The sequence below is a fragment of the Hyla sarda genome, chromosome 4, assembly GCF_029499605.1.
Source record: "Hyla sarda isolate aHylSar1 chromosome 4, aHylSar1.hap1, whole genome shotgun sequence".
Classification (NCBI taxonomy): domain Eukaryota; kingdom Metazoa; phylum Chordata; class Amphibia; order Anura; family Hylidae; genus Hyla; species Hyla sarda.
The window spans coordinates 411,611,314-411,631,513 of record NC_079192.1 but is presented as its reverse complement, the minus strand read 5'-3'; the positions used below and the strand labels follow the sequence as shown (position 1 = coordinate 411,631,513).

General features: G+C 40.2%; 2 protein-coding genes across 5 annotated transcripts in view; one reads left to right on the top strand and one right to left on the bottom strand.

The window, feature by feature from the left end:
- LOC130367518 (uncharacterized) overlaps positions 1–15,206 on the bottom strand; it is a 32,025-nt gene extending 16,819 nt beyond the window's left edge. The window contains exons 1-2 of the mRNA XM_056569939.1: positions 15,064–15,206; positions 13,797–13,892 (exon numbers count right to left, since the gene is read on the bottom strand). Of these exons, the coding sequence (XP_056425914.1) occupies positions 13,797–13,892; positions 15,064–15,206 (239 nt within the window). The remainder of the gene's footprint in view (positions 1–13,796; positions 13,893–15,063) is intronic.
- Positions 7,247–20,200, top strand: part of LOC130267662 (solute carrier family 23 member 2-like) — a 42,225-nt gene continuing 29,271 nt past the window's right edge. The window contains exon 1 of one of the 4 annotated variants that reach the window (XM_056517730.1): positions 7,247–7,284. Coding sequence is in view for 1 of the 4 variants with exons in the window: in XM_056517721.1 (XP_056373696.1) it covers positions 18,559–18,615 (57 nt within the window). In the remaining 3 variants the exon portion in view is untranslated. Of the gene's footprint in view, positions 7,285–14,182; positions 14,287–18,546; positions 18,616–20,200 lie in introns of those variants that run through there. The other 3 variants (XM_056517726.1, XM_056517727.1, XM_056517721.1) reach the window with 3 other exon arrangements.

Genomic DNA, 20,200 nt, shown 5'->3' with positions numbered 1-20,200 from the left:
ACTGTTGCCAGACAGAAAACAACAACTCAACTTCAGCAGCTGATAATTATTGAAAGGATTAAGATTTTTTTAATAGAAGTAATTTACAAATCTGTTTAACTTTCTGGAGCCAGTTGATATAAAAAAAATAATAATAATAATTTCCTAATTACCCCTTTAAATATTTATTATAATAATAATTCATAATAATAATATTTATTTTAATAATAATATTTTATTTGAATAAATACATTTTAATAAATAACATTTAAATAAATAAATAAAACTTAAATACATAAAAATACATATAAATAAAAACATTTAAATACATTTTTTTATATAAAAAATAAATAAAACAAATAAATACATATTAACTTAATATTTTTCCAAGAAGTTGGGATGGAATTGGACATAATTGGTCAGTAAGGGGTTAAATCAGTGTTATTTCAAAACTACAACTCCCAGTATGCCCGGACAGCAAAAGGCTGTCCGGGCATGCTTGGAGTTGTAGTTTTGCCACAGCTAGAGGCACATTAACTGGGTTAAGTTATCTGTAGATCCCATAAAAATTTGAAAACAAAAACCACAAAAACAAAAAGGAAATCCTCAGTAAATCGAAGCTCTTGGAAGGTCTACAATGTAGACATTTGTCTTAAACCCAATGTATGACCCTGGACACTGTATAGAGCATAGCAGATGTGACACGTGAAGGGCGATTAGTACAGGGGCACGAGTCTCCCGTCAATGAGAAGCATGTGCTGCGTATATTATGACATTTTGGGAGTGTCACATGCTCATCAGGTCCTGCAGCCTCCCCCGGTATGACTGCAATGTGATCAGCCCATCAGGGTTAATTGGAATTTGTAGAATACTTTTCAAATCAACTGGTGTCAGAAAGTTAAACAGATTTGTAAATTACTTCCATATAAAAACTTAACTCTTCCAGCACTTAGCTGCTGTATACTCCAAAGTAAGTTGTGTAGTTCTTTCCAGTCTGACCACAGTGCTCTCTGCTGCCACCTCTGTCCAGAGTAGGAGAGGTTTGCTATGGACATTTGCTCCGACTCTGGACACGGACAGAGAGAGAGAGCACTGTGGTCAGACTGGAAAGAACTACACAACTTCCTCTGGAGCATACAGCAGCTGATAAGTACTGGAATGGTTAAAGAGTACCTGTCCCCAAACAAAACTTTTAATATATTGTTCCTTATCTATATATAAAGAGAAGACCTGACTCACTGACCATCAACGCCCAGCCTAAACCCTTGGACCTAGAAAGCTGAATTTTTTCACAGATGTTGTTTTTAGGACGTAGACAAGGAATAAGAAGGGAATTCAACCCTTAAGGGGGTGATAAAAGGGGTTTTTGTTTAAAGTCCCATATGAGTCTATGGGAAATATATGTTACTGCATAACTTCCAAACGGCTGGAGATATTTCGATAATACTTGGTCACATGTTACTTATATGTCCACTTAAAATATAGGATAGTTAATTTAACCCTTAACTACCCCCATTTGCGAGGGTCGGGGTTTTGTTTAAATTCCCATGCAAATCAATGGTAAATGTATGTTCCCACATAACTTCTGTACGGCTGGAGATATTTCAATACCTGGTACAAATATTACTTAAATGTCAAATAAAAATATGATCGTTAAATTAACCCTTAAGATGGGTTTTTGTTTTAAGTCCCATGCAAGTATATGGGACTTCCGGTACCTTACTCCACAAGCTCCGCTCTGCATCTCTTGGTGAATGTGTCAGTCCGGCTAGCAAGCCACACCCCATCTCACAAAGACGGTATGGGATATGAGGTCGGGATAGGAGGATGGGATAGGAGGTCGAGATAGGAGGATGGGATAGGAGATCGGGATATGAGGTAGAAATAGGAGGACGGGATATGAGGTCAGGATATGAGGTTGAGATATGAGGACGGGATATGACAACAATATATGAGGATGGGATATGACGTCAAAAGCTTCCTCCTTTGTTGACTTTCCTCCGCAACAAGGATAAGGAAGGGAAAACCGGGCAATGCCAGGTACTCGGCTAGTGTAATTATAAAACACTTTGCTATTTACTTGCTGTTGAAATTCTCAACCTTTATATGATTGAAAAACGGCCACTAGGTGGCTCTGTTCTGTTCCCTGCGCAAGTAAAACAGTTAGTTTGGTCTCCACCCGGACTTGCAAAAGTCCAAACTCAGGAAGTGTTTACGGGGCATGGTGAGGCACAGCTCTTGTGAGCTTCAGTGACATTGCCTCTTCTGGGGAACGCCCACTTTCTCCTGCTGGAAGCTCACACAATGTGAGCAAGGGGAAAGGTAAGACACACAGCTTTGTAAAGCTCAGAAATTTTTGTTTAAGGGTTGAAGGGGTTTAAGAGAATATAATGTGAGTTAGTTTACAAAATATGGTTTGATGACATGTACTCTTTTTAAGATTTTTATATAGAAGTAATTTACAAATCTGTATAACTTTCTAATACCAATTGATTTGAAGATATTTTTTTTCCCTCCGAATACCCCTTTAAATCTAGAAAGAGAACAACTTTATGGACATGAGGAACAAAGGTCATCACCCCAGTATTTTTTTGTTTTACATAGTCCTGAACAGAGACCGTGTGGAACATGAAAGAATGTGTCACCAATTTTGGCCAGATTTAGACCCGTACATCAGAGTTATTCTGAAGCTGGTAAAGGCCTGATCACACTACAGAATTTCCTCAAGGTTACACAATTTTCCTGTGGCAAGGTAAATGGGGCAGAAATGATATGAAATTGGTGCCTGCAAGAGATCAGCAGATTGGCGGGGGGGGGGGGGGGCAGCGGGAGATTTGAATCTTTGGGTAAAGTCTGGCAGCTCCAGAAGATTCTACGCCATGCCCACTACTCAACACAAGTCAGGAGAGGGCATGGCGATCTTGCTGCAGAGAAACTGCGGGGGGGGGGGGGGGGGTCCCCCCGCGATCAGACATCTCCTTTGGATAGGGGATAAGATGTCTAGGGGCAAAGTACCCCTTAAATCTGAATCAATATCAGACTCTGAAGTTGCTCTCCAATTGGGTCTGCTATGGTGGAATCCACCAGATGGTTGAACATATTCAGTCTTCCAATGGAATCGCTACAGACCTTCTGTAACGTGAACTTTGTGGTTGAAATCAATAGGAGTCGAATTTAAGTGGGATCTGCATAAAAATTCTGTAGTGTGAATGGGGCCTTATCAGTGCAGGGCAATTGTGGTGGATGTAATGGTGGCCATGTTTGTTGTCAACCCCAGCTTTCGTCCCCAAAAAAATGAAGAAACTCCAAAAACCAAATTGGCTGCGGATCCTCATAAAAACAACTTATATCGTCTTCACTTATGGCGGTGTTAAATACAGTGTGGAACTAGATGTCCTCCCTTCGGCATCCTCTAATGTGGTTCTACGCAATGGTCATGGGTTACGTGGACCTTAGGACATTGTCTGATGCTTTTTCTGTCAAAGCAAGGAGCACTTAAAGAGGTACTCCACTGTCCCAGTGTTCGGAACATTTTGATCCAAACGCTTGGAGCGGGCAGCAGGGGTCGTGACATCATGCCATGCCCCCTCAATGCAAGTCTATGGGAGGGGCGTGGCAGCCGCCACGCTCCCTCCCAGAGACTTGCAATGAGGGGGGCGTGGTGTGATGCCGGGTTCTGCACAGAGATCGAGGGGGTCCCAGCTGCGGGGTTCCCGCGATCAGACATCTTTTCCCTTATCCTTTGGATAGGGGATAAGATGTCTAGGGGAGGAGTACCCCATTAATAAAGGAGTCATCCTCCAGACAGGCCACTGATATTGGAAGAATGAATCAATGATGGTAGTAAGGGAAGCTTTCTCAACCCATAAAATGACCCAATGGTCTATCCCAATTCAGACTGACAGCTTGGTAATCCCCCATCCATCAGATCTACAGGACAGGGATCATGTGCTCGCTGTGATGTGTAGAAAAGAAACTCCCTCAACCAGTCGGTAATCAGATAATATTCACTCATTAGATAACGCGCTCATTTCCTGACCTTGTTATGTGTCGTCCACCCTGTTCCCTGTACAGAGTCGTGAAGGCCAAGTCTGATAGAACACGTTCTTCATCAGGTTCTAAGTTCCTAAAAGATGGACACGTCACAATTCTCGTATACAGCCCATGGGGTTATTAGGCTGATGGCCATAGGGGCTGCTTTGGGCCTTACCAGCTTGACCCACACAATCTCTACAAGCTCAAGACATCAGCAAGAAATGAACGTGGTCCTTAGAGACGGACGTGGTCCATCCAGAATATCCACGTTATACCATATAGCTCCAAGCGGCTATGCCGATTAATGCCCCTATTATCATGCATAATGCTACGGCAACATAATTGGACTCACATTATCTACCATAGTAGAACAACTTGATATAGACAACTATTGGATTCAACCACAAAACCAAGTTGATATTAAATCTTAAAAAATATATTTTTATTATATTCCATAAAAAAAAACATATATATGGACCCTATGGTCCAGGCACAGCATCAACAGTGCACATGGGTAAGAAACAATGCAGAAATTTTGATATGCCATTTTTTGCAATGTAGCATGACTTCAGTATTATTTATGGCCATCGTGTAGTGTTTACCCCTACTTGGGAATGCTATAGTGCCATACGGTGTCCAATTTTGCATACAGTCCTGGTACATAAATTCATATATATGATAGTGTACTATACAATGTTGGTTACCTTCAGCAGTTAGTTGCATCTGGAATGTGATGCTGGTCCTGGCAGTTTTCATGTCTGTAACCCTGTAAATATCATCATGCACGATATATATGTTTTTTTAATGGAATATAATAAAAATACATTTTTTAAGATTTAATATCAACTTGGTTTTGTGGTTGTATACAATGGTCCTTCAAGAGACGGACATGGTCCTTCAAGAGACGGACATGGTCCTTCAAGAGGCGGACATGGTCCTTCAAGAGGCGGACATGATCCTTCAAGAGGCGGACATGATCCTTCAAGAGGCGGACATGATCCTTCAAGGGGCGGACATGATCCTTCAAGAGGCGGACATGATCCTTCAAGAGGCGGACATGATCCTTCAAGAGGCGGACATGATCCTTCAAGAGGCGGACATGGTCCTTCAAGAGGCGGACATGGTCCTTCAAGAGGCGGACATGGTCCTTCAAGAGGCGGACATGGTCCATGGTCCTTCATGAAATGGTCCATGGTCCTTTAAGGGATAAATATCTTGAGAAGACAATGGAGGTAAGGTTGATGGAGATCATTTAGAAGGAAAACTACACCTACTTGCAATAGATGTCACTGCCACATACCAGTTATAATTAGTTGAGTTTCTCCAGGTCTCCCGCTAACCCACAGCATCAAAATCACAACACTAAGAAAGACCGGTCACAAGGAAGTAGCGGTTTCGCTAAGATCTGCACGTTGACAAGCCCCTAGCGCCAATCTGTGGCATGTGGGAGGAGCTTCAATAATATAAAAGCCAGAGGAAAAACCAAATTCTATCAGCGACCTGAATCATCAGAGATCAGGTCGGTCCAGTGGGATTGTGGGATGTCTTCTGATCATCGATGATCTAGTTATCACCACTTGTCTAAAACTGAGAGGGACAGGATATGAACACACATAGCCTGAGATTTCAGCGCTGTTCAACGTTGCGGGTCCCAGTGGTTGAGGAGACCAATGATGAATTGGAAACACAGCAGAAGGTCCACAGAGGAGAACCTCAGCATGGATGGACGGTCAGGAAGAATGGTGCCTAGTGATCCATTCTGTACTGCGGGTGAAGAGGAATCTCACATACCAACAAAGACCGGTCTATGCAACTATCAGAAGACGCTTGAACAACATTGGGCCACGAGCCAGACGACAGGTGTCCATTGACCTCACAAAAGTTTTCATGGGGCAGAGCAAGAAGGCTGGAGTGGAGGTCTATCCTCTTCAGAATTTAGTCGTTTTGTCTCAAACACAATGATAGTTTGGCCTGGTGACCACATGGGCAGCACCATGAAGAGGCCTTCACGAGGGAACATCACACCAGGCCTACTCCTGAGATTATGGTGGGTAGTGACATAGGGAGAGATTTATCAAAACCCGCTCATAGGAAAAGTTGTTGAGTTGCCCATAGCAACCAATCAGATCGCTTCTTTCATTTTTCAGAGGCCTTTAGGCCTCTGAAAAATGAAAGAAGCGATCTGATTGGTTGCTATGGGCAACTCAACAACTTTAGGCCTCTGAAAAATGAAAGAAGCGATCTGAATGGTTGCTATGGGCAACTCAGCAACTTTAGGCCTCTGAAAAATGAAAGAAGCGATCTGATTGGTTGCTATGGGCAACTCAGCAACTTTAGGCCTCTGAAAAATGAAAGAAGCGATCTGATTGGTTGCTATGGGCAACTCAACAACTTTAGGCCTCTGAAAAATGAAAGAAGCGATCTGATTGGTTGCTATGGGCAACTCAGCAACTTTAGGCCTCTGAAAAATGAAAGAAGCGATCTGATTGGTTGCTATGGGCAACTCAACAACTTTAGGCCTCTGAAAAATGAAAGAAGCGATCTGATTGGTTGCTATGGGCAACTCAGCAACTTTAGGCCTCTGAAAAATGAAAGAAGCGATCTGATTGGTTGCTATGGGCAACCTAACAACTTTAGGCCTCTGAAAAATGAAAGAAGCGATCTGATTGGTTGCTATGGGCAACTCAGCAACTTTAGGCCTCTGAAAAATGAGAGAAGCGATCTGATTGGTTGCTATGGGCAACCTAACAACTTTAGGCCTCTGAAAAATAAAAGAAGCGATCTGATTGGTTGCTATGGGCAACTCAGCAACTTTAGGCCTCTGAAAAATGAAAGAAGTGATCTGATTGGTTGCTATGGGCAACTCAACAACTTTAGGCCTCTGAAAAATGAAAGAAGCGATCTGATTGGTTGCTATGGGCAACTCAGCAACTTTAGGCCTCTGAAAAATGAAAGAAGCGATCTGATTGGTTGCTATGGGCAACTCAGCAACTTAAGGCCTCTGAAAAATGAAGAAGCGATCTGATTGGTTGCTATGTGCAACTCAGCAACTTTAGACCTCTGAAAAATGAAAGAAGCGATCTGATTGGTCGCTATGGGCAACTCAGAAACTTTAGGCCTCTGAAAAATGAAAGAAGCGATCTGATTGGTTGCTATGGGCAACTCAGCAACTTTAGGCCTCTGAAAAATGAAAGCAGTGATCTGATTGGTTGCTATAGGGAACTCAGCAGCTTTTCCTCTGGGCAGGTTTTGATAAATCTCCCCCATAATGTACAGTAGCGCTGGCTCCTTCCTCTCTATTCCAAGGGGAGTGGGGGACGTAACACAGTTCATTTGGGACCCATTGGCACAGTTTGGGGTCCTATAATTATATAAACATTTTAACTGGGATCACAATGAACTCATTCAACTATAATACAGCCAATTGTCCAGGCCTGAGGAAGGATCTAATGACCTAAACTAACAATGTTATAGAGATCTATGATTTAGTTTGTTGGGTCATTAGACTTACAGATGGGTAAGGGCACTGTAATATGGGTGATTGTGATGTAGTCATGTCAACATGGACAGCATTTTATTTTATATGTATAACTTACCATATCATTATATACAGGACATACCGTATATAACTTATACCAAACATATATATTATATACAGTATATACCCAGGTTATACCAGCATGGTCCATATCACTATATACAGGAGATATATAACTTATACCAGCTATACATATATAATTATATACAGTATATACCCAGGTTATACCAGCATGGTCCATATCACTATATACAGGAGATATATAACTTATACCAGCTATACATATATAATTATATACAGTATATACCCAGGTTATACCAGCATGGTCCATATCACTATATACAGGAGATATATAACTTATACCAGCTGTACATATATATTATATACAGTATATACCAGGTTATACCAGCATGGTCCATATCACTATATACAGGAGATATATAACTTATACCAGCTGTACATATATATTATATACAGTATATACCAGGTTATACCAGCATGGTCCATATCACTATATACAGGAGATATATAACTTATACCAGCTGTACATATATATTGTATACAGTATATACCAGGTTATACCAGCATGGTCCATATCACTATATACAAGAGATATATAACTTATACCAGCTGTACATATATAATTATATACAGTATATACCAGGTTATACCAGCATGGTCCATATCACTATATACAGTATATATAACTTATACCAGCTGTACATATATATTGTATACAGTATATACCAGCATGGTCCATATCACTATATACAGGAGATATATAACTTATACCAGCTGTACATATATAATTATATACAGTATATACCAGGTTATACCAGCATGGTCCATATCACTGTATACAGGAGACATATAACTTATACCAGCTGTACATATATATATATATATATATATATATATTATATACAGTATATACCAGGTTATACCAGCATGGTCCATATCACTATATACAGGAGATATATAACTTATACCAGCTGTACATATATATTATATACAGTATATACCCAGGTTATACCAGCATGGTCCATATCACTATATACAGGAGATATATAACTTATACCAGCTGCACATATATAATTATATACAGTATATACCCAGGTTATACCAGCATGGTCCATATCACTATATACAGGAGATATATAAAACTTATACCAGCTGTACATATATATTGTATACAGTATATACCAGGTTATACCAGCATGGTCCATATCACTATATACCTTATACCAGCTGTACATATATAATTATATACAGTATATACCAGGTTATACCAGCATGGTCCATATCATTATATACAGAAGATATATAACTTATACCAGCTGTACATATATAATTATACACAGTATATACCCAGGTTATACCAGCATGGTCCATATCACTATATACATGAGATATATAACTTATACCAGCTGTGCATATATAATTATATACATTATATACCAGGTTATACCAGCATGCTCCATATCACTATATATAGGAGATATATAACTTATACCAGCTGTACATATATATTATATACAGTATATACCAGGTTATACCAGCATGGTCCATATCACTATATACAGGAGATATATAACTTATACCAGCTGTACATATATCATTATATACAGCATATACCAGGTTATACAAGCATGGTCCATATCACTATATACAGGAGATATCACTTATACCAGCTGTACATATATGTTATATACAATATATACCAGCACGATCCACATCACTATATACATGAGATATATAACTTATACCAGCTGTACATATATAATTATATACAGTATATACCAGCATGATCCATATCACTATATACACGAGATATATAACTTATACCAGCTGTACATATATATTATATACAGTATATACCAGGTTATACCAGCATGGTCCATATCACTATATACAGGAGATATATAACTTATACCAGCTGCACATATATATTATATACAGTATATACCAGGTTATAGCAGCATGGTCTATATCACTATATATACAGGAGATATATAACTTATACCAGCTGTACATATATAATTATATACAGTATATACCAGCATGATCCATATCACTATATACATGAGATATATAACTTATACCAGCTGTACATATATATGTTATATACAGTATATACCAGGTTATACCAGCATGGTCCATATCACTATATGCAGGAGATATATAACTTATACCAGCTGCACATATATATTATATACAGTATATACCAGGTTATACCAGCATGGTCCATATCACTATATACAGGAGATATATAACTTATACCAGCTGTACATATATATTATATACAGTATATACCAGGTTATACCAGCATGGTCCATATCACTATATACAGGAGATATATAACTTATACCAGCTGTACATATATATTATATACAGTATATACCCAGGTTATACCAGCATGGTCCATATCACTATATACAGGAGATATTTAACTTATACCAGCTGTACATATATATTATATACAGTAAATACCAGGTTATACCAGCATGGTCCATATCACTATATACAGGAGATATATAACTTATACCAGCTGTACATATATATATTATATACAGTATATACCAGGTTATACCAGCATGGTCCATATCACTATATACAGGAGATATATAACTTATACCAGCTGTACATATATATTATATACAGTATATACCAGGTTATACCAGCATGGTCCATATCACTATATACAGGAGATATATAACTTATACCAGCTGTACATATATTATTATATACAGTATATACCCAGGTTATACCAGCATGGTCCATATCACTATATATATACAGGAGATATATAACTTATACCAGCTGTACATATATAATTATATACAGTATATACCCAAGTTATACCAGCATGGTCCATATCACTATATACAGGAGATATATAACTTATACCAGCTGTACATATATATTATATACAGTATGTACCAGGTTATACCAGCATGGTCCATATCACTATATACACGAGATATATAACTTATACCAGCTGTGCATATATAATTATATACAGTATATACCCAGGTTATACCAGCATGGTCCATATCACTATATACAGGAGATATATATATATTATATACAGTATATACCAGGTTATACCAGCATGGTCCATATCACTATTTACACGAGATATATAACTTATACCAGCTGTGCATATATAATTATATACAGTATATACCCAGGTTATACCAGCATGGTCCATATCACTATATACAGGAGATATATAACTTATACCAGCTGTACATATATATTATATACTGTATATACCAGGTTATACCAGCATGGTCCATATCACTATATACAGGAGATATATAACTTATACCAGCTGTACATATATAATTATATACAGTATATACCAGGTTATACCAGCATGGTCCATATCACTATATACAGGAGATATATAACTTATACCAGCTGTACATATATATTATATACAGTATATACCAGGTTATACCAGCATGGTCCATATCACTATATACAGGAGATATATAACTTATACCAGCTGTACATATATATTATATACAGTATATACCCAGGTTATACCAGCATGGTCCATATCACTATATACAGGAGATATATAACTTATACCAGCTGTACATATATAATTATATACAGTATATACCCAGGTTATACCAGCATGGTCCATATCACTATATACATGAGATATATAACTTATACCAGCTGTACATATATATTATATACAGTATATACCCAGGTTATACCAGCATGGTCCATATCACTATATACAGGAGATATATAACTTATACCAGCTGTACATATATAATTATATACAGTATATACCCAGGTTATACCAGCATGGTCCATATCACTATATACATGAGATATATAACTTATACCAGCTGTACATATATATTATATACAGTATATACCCAGGTTATACCAGCATGGTCCATATCACTATATACAGGAGATATATAACTTATACCAGCTGTACATATATATTATATACAGTATGTACCAGGTTATACCAGCATGGTCCATATCACTATATACAGGAGATATATAACTTATACCAGCTGTACATATATATTATATACAGTATATACCAGGTTATACCAGCAAGGTCTATATCACTATATACAGGAGATATATAACTTATACCAGCTGTACATATATATTATATACAGTATATACCAGGTTATACCAGCATGGTCCATATCACTATATACAGGAGATATATAACTTATACCAGCTGTACATATATATAATTATATACAGTATATACCAGGTTATACCAGCATGGTCCATATCACTATATACAGGAGATATATAACTTATACCAGCTGTACATATATAATTATATACAGTATATACCCAGGTTATACCAGCATGGTCCATATCACTATATACAGGAGATATATAACTTATACCAGCTGTACATATATATTATATATAGTATATAACAGGTTATACCAGCATGGTCCATATCACTATATACAGGAGATATATAACTTATACCAGCTGTACATATATATTATATACAGTATATACCCAGATAATTCCAGCATATCCACCTCCGCACATTAGATAAGTGGATGCTTAGTCATGGGGAGGAGACGTCCAGACATTATACTTATTATAGTCAGGCCTCTCTGTTGTATTTCCCATTATCCTCCTAATTTCCCCTATCATTTGATTCCTGGGACAAAGACATATCTGTCCGTAGAAGAATCTGCACTTCCTGTAAGACGCACTCATGTAATTATATAAGTCGGAACGAGTCGCCCCTCCCCCTCACAACATAAACTACTCTAAATGGGAAAAAAAAAAGACTTTTTTGGTTACCAGTCGGAGGGATGTCGCCTCATACTACACTGTCCACATCTTCTGCCAAACATTGGAGCTATAAAAAAAAAATTTTGGAATAGGAACAAATACGCTTCGCTTTTCATTCACAAGAAGTTTCCCAACCATTCAAGGTCAAGGAGAAGAAGCTGCAAACCCAGGGTCTATAAACCACAGAGGTGGCGCCTGAAACCTCTATGTCGCCAGGGCATGGGGCATGTGTCCCTAGTGCTAAATTCTAAGGTGTGCCAAAATGCCCCTTTGCCCAGGTATTTAGATACAGGATTAAAGGGTTACTCTGCTGCTCAGCATTTGGAACAAACTGTTCCAAACGCTGGAGCCGGTGCCGGGAGCTTGTGATGTCATAGCCCCGCCCCCTGGTGACGTCACGCCCCGCCCCTCAATGCAAGTCTATGGGAGGGGGCGTGACGTGGACAGTGGACAGTGAAGTATGAGGCGACATCCCTCCAACTGGTTTCCAAAAAATTAAAAAAAAAATTCCATTTAGAGTAGTTTATGTTGTGAGGGGGAGGGGCGACTCGTTCCAAACGCTGAGCAGCGGAGTACCCCTTTAAGGCAATACATTGAACCTCTGCTCTCCTCCCTGAGGATTGGTTATGCCCAATACCACACAGTGTATGGGCAGCATGGTACCAGGCGAGAAGAAGGGACATGGTGGTGTGCAGCACCTCTATCAACAAGCGGTGGTGCCAACATCTAACCTGTCCCCAGTACTGACATTAGTCCTACAACTAAAAGGTGTAGGTGGCATATGGAAGTGGTCCCTAACCCAGTTCTCAAGGCCCAACACCAGATCTCAAGGCCCAACACCAGTTCTCAAGGCCCAACACCAGTTCTCTAGGTCCAACACCAGTCCTCAAGGTCCAACACCAGTCCTCAAGGTCCAACACCAGTCCTCAAGGTCCAACACCAGTCCTCAAGGTCCAACACCAGTCCTCAAGGTCCAACGCGCCAGTCCTCAAGGTCCAACACCAGTCCTCAAGGTCCAACGCGCCAGTCCTCAAGGCCCAACACCAGTCCTCAAGGCCCAACACCAGTCCTCAGGGCAAACCCTGTTCTATTCCAATGAAATAACTGAGAACATCCTGGAATGTAGGTGGGCCCTGAGGACTGGGTTAAGGACCACCGCTATATGCCGCCTCCACCCTTTAGTTGTAGGACTACTGTCATTACTGTAAAAGGTTAGATGTTGGCACCACCACTTGTGGGTAGAGGTCTGTAGGTGATCACGTACCCCACCAACCCACCTTTTCACATGCCCCATTTTGAGTACCCTTTCAGTGCTGAAGCATAGTGCTCAAAAACAGTCATGGCTGTCGTGCCAGCCTTCATGTTCCAGATGTCATAACCTTCCTGCATTATACCCATACATGCCTGCCCTAAATTGCCATTAAAAATGCCCCCTCACAGAATCCATGTTTCCACACTTTTGTGCACAAATCTGTGAGACTTGGACCGAATGGCAGAAAGCAGTAATGGTGGTGCCAACTGCCTAGAGAGGTGTCTCCACAGTAGTGTGGTGTCCCAGTACGGGATATGCTCCTACAGTCCTGTCAGGTTGAGTCCCTGCATGTCCTCAGGCCTCTCCTGCAGCGGTCCCCCATAATGGTGAATAGGTTGTATTTGAAGTGTAAAGGACCTTTGACGTTGGTCACATGATTGTTAGTCACATGATAATGTTTGTCACATGTTTTAAGTCATATGTTTGTGGCCCAGAGAGCACCAGGTGACCCGCAGGTAGCCTATGGGCTCCTCGCACAGCCCTCTTTATAAGATAGGGAGGAGCTGCAATCTTTCTCTTGTGATTCTTTCCTGCTGAGGTTCCGTCCAGTCCAGACGTCTCAGGGTCAGTGTCCGACACATCTGGAGGCCTCAACCTAAATTACAGCCACAAGTCAGTAAGTCAAGTCGTCTTTATCATCTGTCATCATCTTCAGTCAAGTCAAGTCAATTGTATTCAGCGCGGCCTGCACCTATAGTCTGTCAAGTCACTGCAAGTCCCAGCAAGCTGCGAGGTCCCCTGTGTTATTGGTCACCTCTCTGGGATCCCGACTGAACTGTATAGACTGTATCACCTGTCTGCCTCAGTAAAAGCTACCGTTAACCTTAACCTGGCCTTGGGCTATTATTTGCCCCTGCCTAACCTAGGACTAGCGGTGTTACTTTCAGGTGATTAAGGTTAAATCATGCCCTGGCATCACAAACATGGAGGGGTTAATACCATTTACCTCTAGACAACACCATTTGCCCCTTACACCTCACATCACACCCCCTGGCTCACCACAGTAGGTTCCCTGTGAGGGTCTGAACTTTCTGGACTAACAGTGGCTGAGAACCCACCAATGCTAAATAGGGGGGGGGGGGGGCACCAGCTCAGATTTACCCTATCCCGCGTTCCTATCATCTCTGCTCTACCCCTTCAACAATTAAAGGGGTACTTTGCTGCTCAGCCTTTGGAACAAACTGTTCCGAACGCTGGAGCTAGCCCCGCCCCCTCATGACGTCAGGCCCCTTCCCATAGACTTGCATTGAGGGGGCGGGGCTATGACATCACAAGTTCCCGACGCAGGCTCCAGCATTCGGAACAGTTTGTTGCAAACACTGAGCAGCGGAGTGCCCCTTTAAACATGTATGATCCTCTATTTTCTGTGTCACGTTTCTACCCCTACATATACTGTGGTATTATGGATGTGTAAGGGTTAATGCACTGCTCTTTACTGCCACCACTTGTGGATTCTGTTGTAAGGCTGTTTGGAACATTGGTCACATGACTCCCCTTAGTTTCTATGCAGAAGCTTCTAGAAGCTTTTGAAACCATATATCTATGGAAATCTGGTAATTGGTTCTGAAGCCACCAAAATGTCATCCAAAAATAGGAAAGTAAGGATTAAAGAAAAATAAGTAGATAACTAATATAGATAAATATCTGCTGGGAGCTGTAATCACTGTCTATGTAGAGGACAGGAGCTTCTTCAGGGTCCTGTACAGTACACGCAATGTCCTATAAAAGTAACATGGAGCCGCCCTCACCTGGTGTCCAAAGGAGCAGCTAACCCTGGCAAGGTAAAGAGTACAGAGCATGTAATACCTCCCTGTACTATAGGGGGCGCTACCAGACACCAGTCAGTGCATACACTTCAGTAATACAGGTAAAGAGTACAGGACATGTAATACCTCCCTGTACTGTAGGGGGCTCTACCAGACACCAGTCAGTGCATGCACTTCAGTAATACAGGTAAAGAGTACAGGACATGTAATACCTCCCTGTACTGTAGGGGGCGCTACCAGGCACCAGACAGTGTATACACTTCAGTAATACAGGTAAAGAGTACAGAACATGTAATACCTCCCTGTACTGTAGGGGGTGCTACCAGGCACCAGTCAGTGTATACACTTCAGTAATACAGGTAAAGAGTACAGAACATGTAATACCTCCTTGCACTGTAGGGGGCGCTACCAGACACCAGTCAGTGCATACACTTCAGTAATATAGGGGTTTTAGCAGTGAATGCCCATTCTGTTTGGTCAGTTCTTCCAGCCATTGACACGTTTCACAGATCTGGACTGTCCGTAACATTGTATGTTGAGTCTGGTTTACAGTTACAATGGTCCAGAAAAGACCATTGTATGTTGAAACTATTGTATGTTGAGGCCATTGTAAGTTGAGGGATCACTGTATTACTTTGTAAGGCTAAGTTTCCTCTTGGTTTTTTTTCTGGCAGTTTTTGGAATACTGCCACTGCAGTTCTTGAGCCGAAATCAGAAGTGGAGCCATAAGGGAGGAGAAGTATAAGTCCTTCCTTTATATGTCCTATTCCTTTTGAATACATTTCTGGCTTTGGCTCAAAGACTGCAGTGACAGTATTCCAAAAACTGCCAGAAAAAAAAACAAGTGGAAACTTAGCCTCAGGGTCTCTAACTATTAATGAGTGGGGCACAAAGGGGGCACGATCATCATCTGGGGCACAATCTGTATTTTTGGGTATAACTTTAGTATGAATTGATCATGATAAAAGGTTCTTGTAGAGAGTGGGCAACAGGTAGGAGCCAAAGATGCCAGGGCATACTCCGTGGCTGGAAGAAATCTTCTTGGCGGTCTGGGCCAGATGGAGAAGAAAAGAAAAGTGAACGACTCCGATCAGAGAAGCTGAACCCCTCTACTACACCTCTGCCTGGTCCTCAATGTAAAATCTATACCAGTGGTCTCCAAACTAAGGACCTCCAGATTTTGGCGGTCCGGGAATGCTGGGAGTTGTAGTTTTCCTACTGCTGGATGTCCACCGTTCGGAGACCACTGGTCTACTATGTGCACCCCCAACATAGTCTTTCTATGTGACTCGGGGTCTTTGGGCACAATAGTCTGAGTGTGACTTCCACCTCTGCACCCCCCTAGCTTAACCCCTTTATCCCAATTGTGGTGTCCCCCTCCTTGTTCTGGACCATCAGGTGACGGACTATGAAGGAGATTTATCAAGCTCCGTAGTAGATTTTTTTGCGTAAAAAAGTTGCACGTACTTGCGCATGTGCGACTTTTCCATACGTGCTGCGACTTTTTGATTTTTGCTTATTCCAAAGCACATTTCTGAAATCTGCTCAACTAGTAATTATTTTAATATTTTTTTCCTTTGCAGTGGTCATGTATTTATCAAATGTGATCGTCGCTATTTATGAAGAAAAAAGTCGCATATGTATTCCAGGTCCAACCTGGCTTATAGAAAGTGCATACGTCTGCAGAGAAGGACATTAACACCCACATTAAAGGGGTACTCTGGTGGAAAACTTTTTTTTTTTTTTTTTTTTTTTTTTTAAATAAACTGGTGCCAGAAAGTTAAACAGATTTGTAAATTACTTCTATTAAAAAAATCTTAATCCTTCCAGTACTTATTAGCTGCTGAATACTACAGAGGAAACTTTTTTTTTTTTGGAACACAGAGCTCTCTGCTGACATCATGAGCACAGTGCTCTCTGCTTACATCTCGGTCCCTTTTAGGAACTGTCCAGAGCAGCATATGTTTTCTATGGGGATTTTCTCCTACTTGGACAGTTCTTAAAATGGACAGAGGTGTCAGCAGAGAGCTCTGTGTTCCAAAAAGAAAATAATTTCCTCACTAGTATTCAGCAGCTAATAAGTACTGGAAGGATTAAGGTTTTTTTTAATAGAAGTAATTTACAAATCTGTTTAACTATCTGGCACCATTTGATTTAAAAAAAAAAAAAAAAAAGTTTCCACCAGAGTACCTCTTTAAGAACTGTCCAGAATAGGAGAAAATCCTCATAGCAAACATATGCTGCTCTCGACAGTTTCTAAAATGGACAGAGATGTCAGCAGAGAGCACTGTGTTCCAAAAAGAAAATGATTTCCTCTGTAGTATTCAGCAGCTAATAAGTACTGGAAGGATTAAGATTTTTTAATAGAAGTCATTTACAAATCTGTTTAACTTTCTGGCACCAGTTGATTTAAAAAAAAAAAAAAAAAAAAAAAAAAAAAAAAAAGAGTTTTCCACCGGAGTACCCCTTTAACCTGTATGGCCAGCCTAAAGGACCTTGAGGGTGCGTTCACACGCTCTTTGTTTTTTCCGGGTTTTTTCCGCTGCGTATTTGAAAGGGGGGCGGGCTCTTCTCGGCTGTCCGTAGCAGATTTTCCATGGAGGAATTTACGCCACAAGCCCCGTTGAAGTCAGTAGGGACTGACGCGGATTTTCCGCAGCGTAAATTCCGCCGCGGAAAATCTGCTTCGGATAGCCAAGAAGAGCCCGCCGACTTTCAAATACGCAGCGGAAAAACCCGCAAAAGCTAAAAGCGTGTGAACGCACCCGTAAGCGTTTTGCTTACGTGAGATTTCTTTATCAAGGTTGTGCGACTATTTGAGAAATAGGTGGCATGTAAGCAAAAGTAAGCAAAAATAAATAAATAAAAATAAAATTGTCATATAAAAGCCATAGGATTGAAAAGAATGAGAAATCTCCATTAGAGGGTATGATGAAGCATTTGGGTTTTCGCACCAGGAAGAGATGGTCGCGCAGTAAATTAGCCTCAGGTTGTGATAATTCCGCTCACATGAGTCTCAGCCGCAGCTCCCATAACTTCCCAGCAGCCGCCGCCGCAGCGTTCCAGTTCACGTCCTGCTATGTAACATGTCACATCAGAGCTGAGAGACCACCGGGAGGGGCATGATGACTACTGAGGGGCTCACCTACTGCAATGGTCTGGACAAGACATCATTCAAGGTCAGTGACTGCTCTTATCCTACTGTTATCCACCCTGCTGTGCAAACTTTACTGCGCTTAAAGGGGAACTCCATCTTCTCATGGGTCTTGCAGCTGGGGACCCCCGGTGGAAGTGCCTGTACTCAGGGGTCAAAGAAAAAAAAAGTGCGGGAACTCGCCCAAGATTTCCACTCAATTGCTGATGGGAATGGTGTTCCTGCTGTGGAAAAAAAAAGTGCAGGAACTCAGTTCCCATGCGTTCCTGTAGGCCTGTGCCCCCTCCACCGATGGAAACTTCTATGACTACCGGTGAAGGGGTACAGGTCCAATAAGGCCCAGACTTTAGGGCAGTGTTTCCCAACCAGGGTGCCTCAAGGTGTTGCAAAACTACAACTCCCAGCAAGCCCGGACAGCCTTCGGCTGTCCGGGCATGCTGGGAGTTGTAGTTTTGCAACACCTGGACGCCCCCTGGTTGGGAAACACTGCTTTTAGGGGTATGTTCACATGTGATGATTGATTGATTGATTGATGGATGATGATGATGATGATGATGATTTAAAATTATTATTATTTTTTTTTTTTTCTGTCTCCAAGATTCAGCAAAATCACAGCAATGTAAAATAATAATATAAATTTAAATAAGGGAATGCTGGGAGTTGTAGTTTTGCAACACCTGGAGGCCCCCTGGTTGGGAAACACTGCTTTTTGGGGTATGTTCGCATGTAGTGATGATGATGATGGATGATTAATTATTATTATTATTATATTTTTATTATTTTTTTATTTATTATTTTATTATTAATTATTATTATTATTATTATTATTATTATTATTATTATTATTATTATTATTATTATTATTATTATTATATATAGATTTTTTTTGTCTCCAAGATTCAGCAAAATCACAGCAATGTAAAATAATAATATACATTAAATAAGGGAATGCTGGGAGTTGTAGTTTTGCAACACCTGGAGGCCCCCTGGTTGGGAAACACTGCTCTAGGGGTATGTTCACATGTAATGATTATGTTGGATGCTTTTTTTTATTTTATTTTTTTATTATTATTATTATTATTATTATTATTATTTCTCCAAGATTTAGTAAAATCACAGCAATTAAAAATAAATAAATAAATAAATAATAATAATTATTATTATTATTAAGGGAATGCTGAGAGTTGTAGTACTGCAACAGCAGTAAAGCCACAGGTAGAGGACTCACTGTTGTAAAGGAATCGCCCAGTTTTGGGCTGTGTTCACACGGTGCGTTTTTTCATTTTATTTTTTATGTTTTTTTTTTTTTTTTGCTACTTTACAATTTTTGTCCCGATTTAAACGTATAGAAAGGTGGAAAAAAATGCTTTGTGTGAACACAATGCGTTTTTCTGTGACTGGCGCCATTTTACTGCAACCGTGCCGTATTTGTCAAGACTTCTCCCAAATCAAGGGGAAAAAAATGCATCAAAAAAGTATTAAAAAAAAAAAAATTATATCATTTTTTTTTTTTTTTTAACTGTACCGTGTGAACACAGCCTATACAGCGTAACCGCTGCGTATTGTAAAACTCTGCTTGGTGTATCTGTTCTTTACTCTTTTCTAAGACC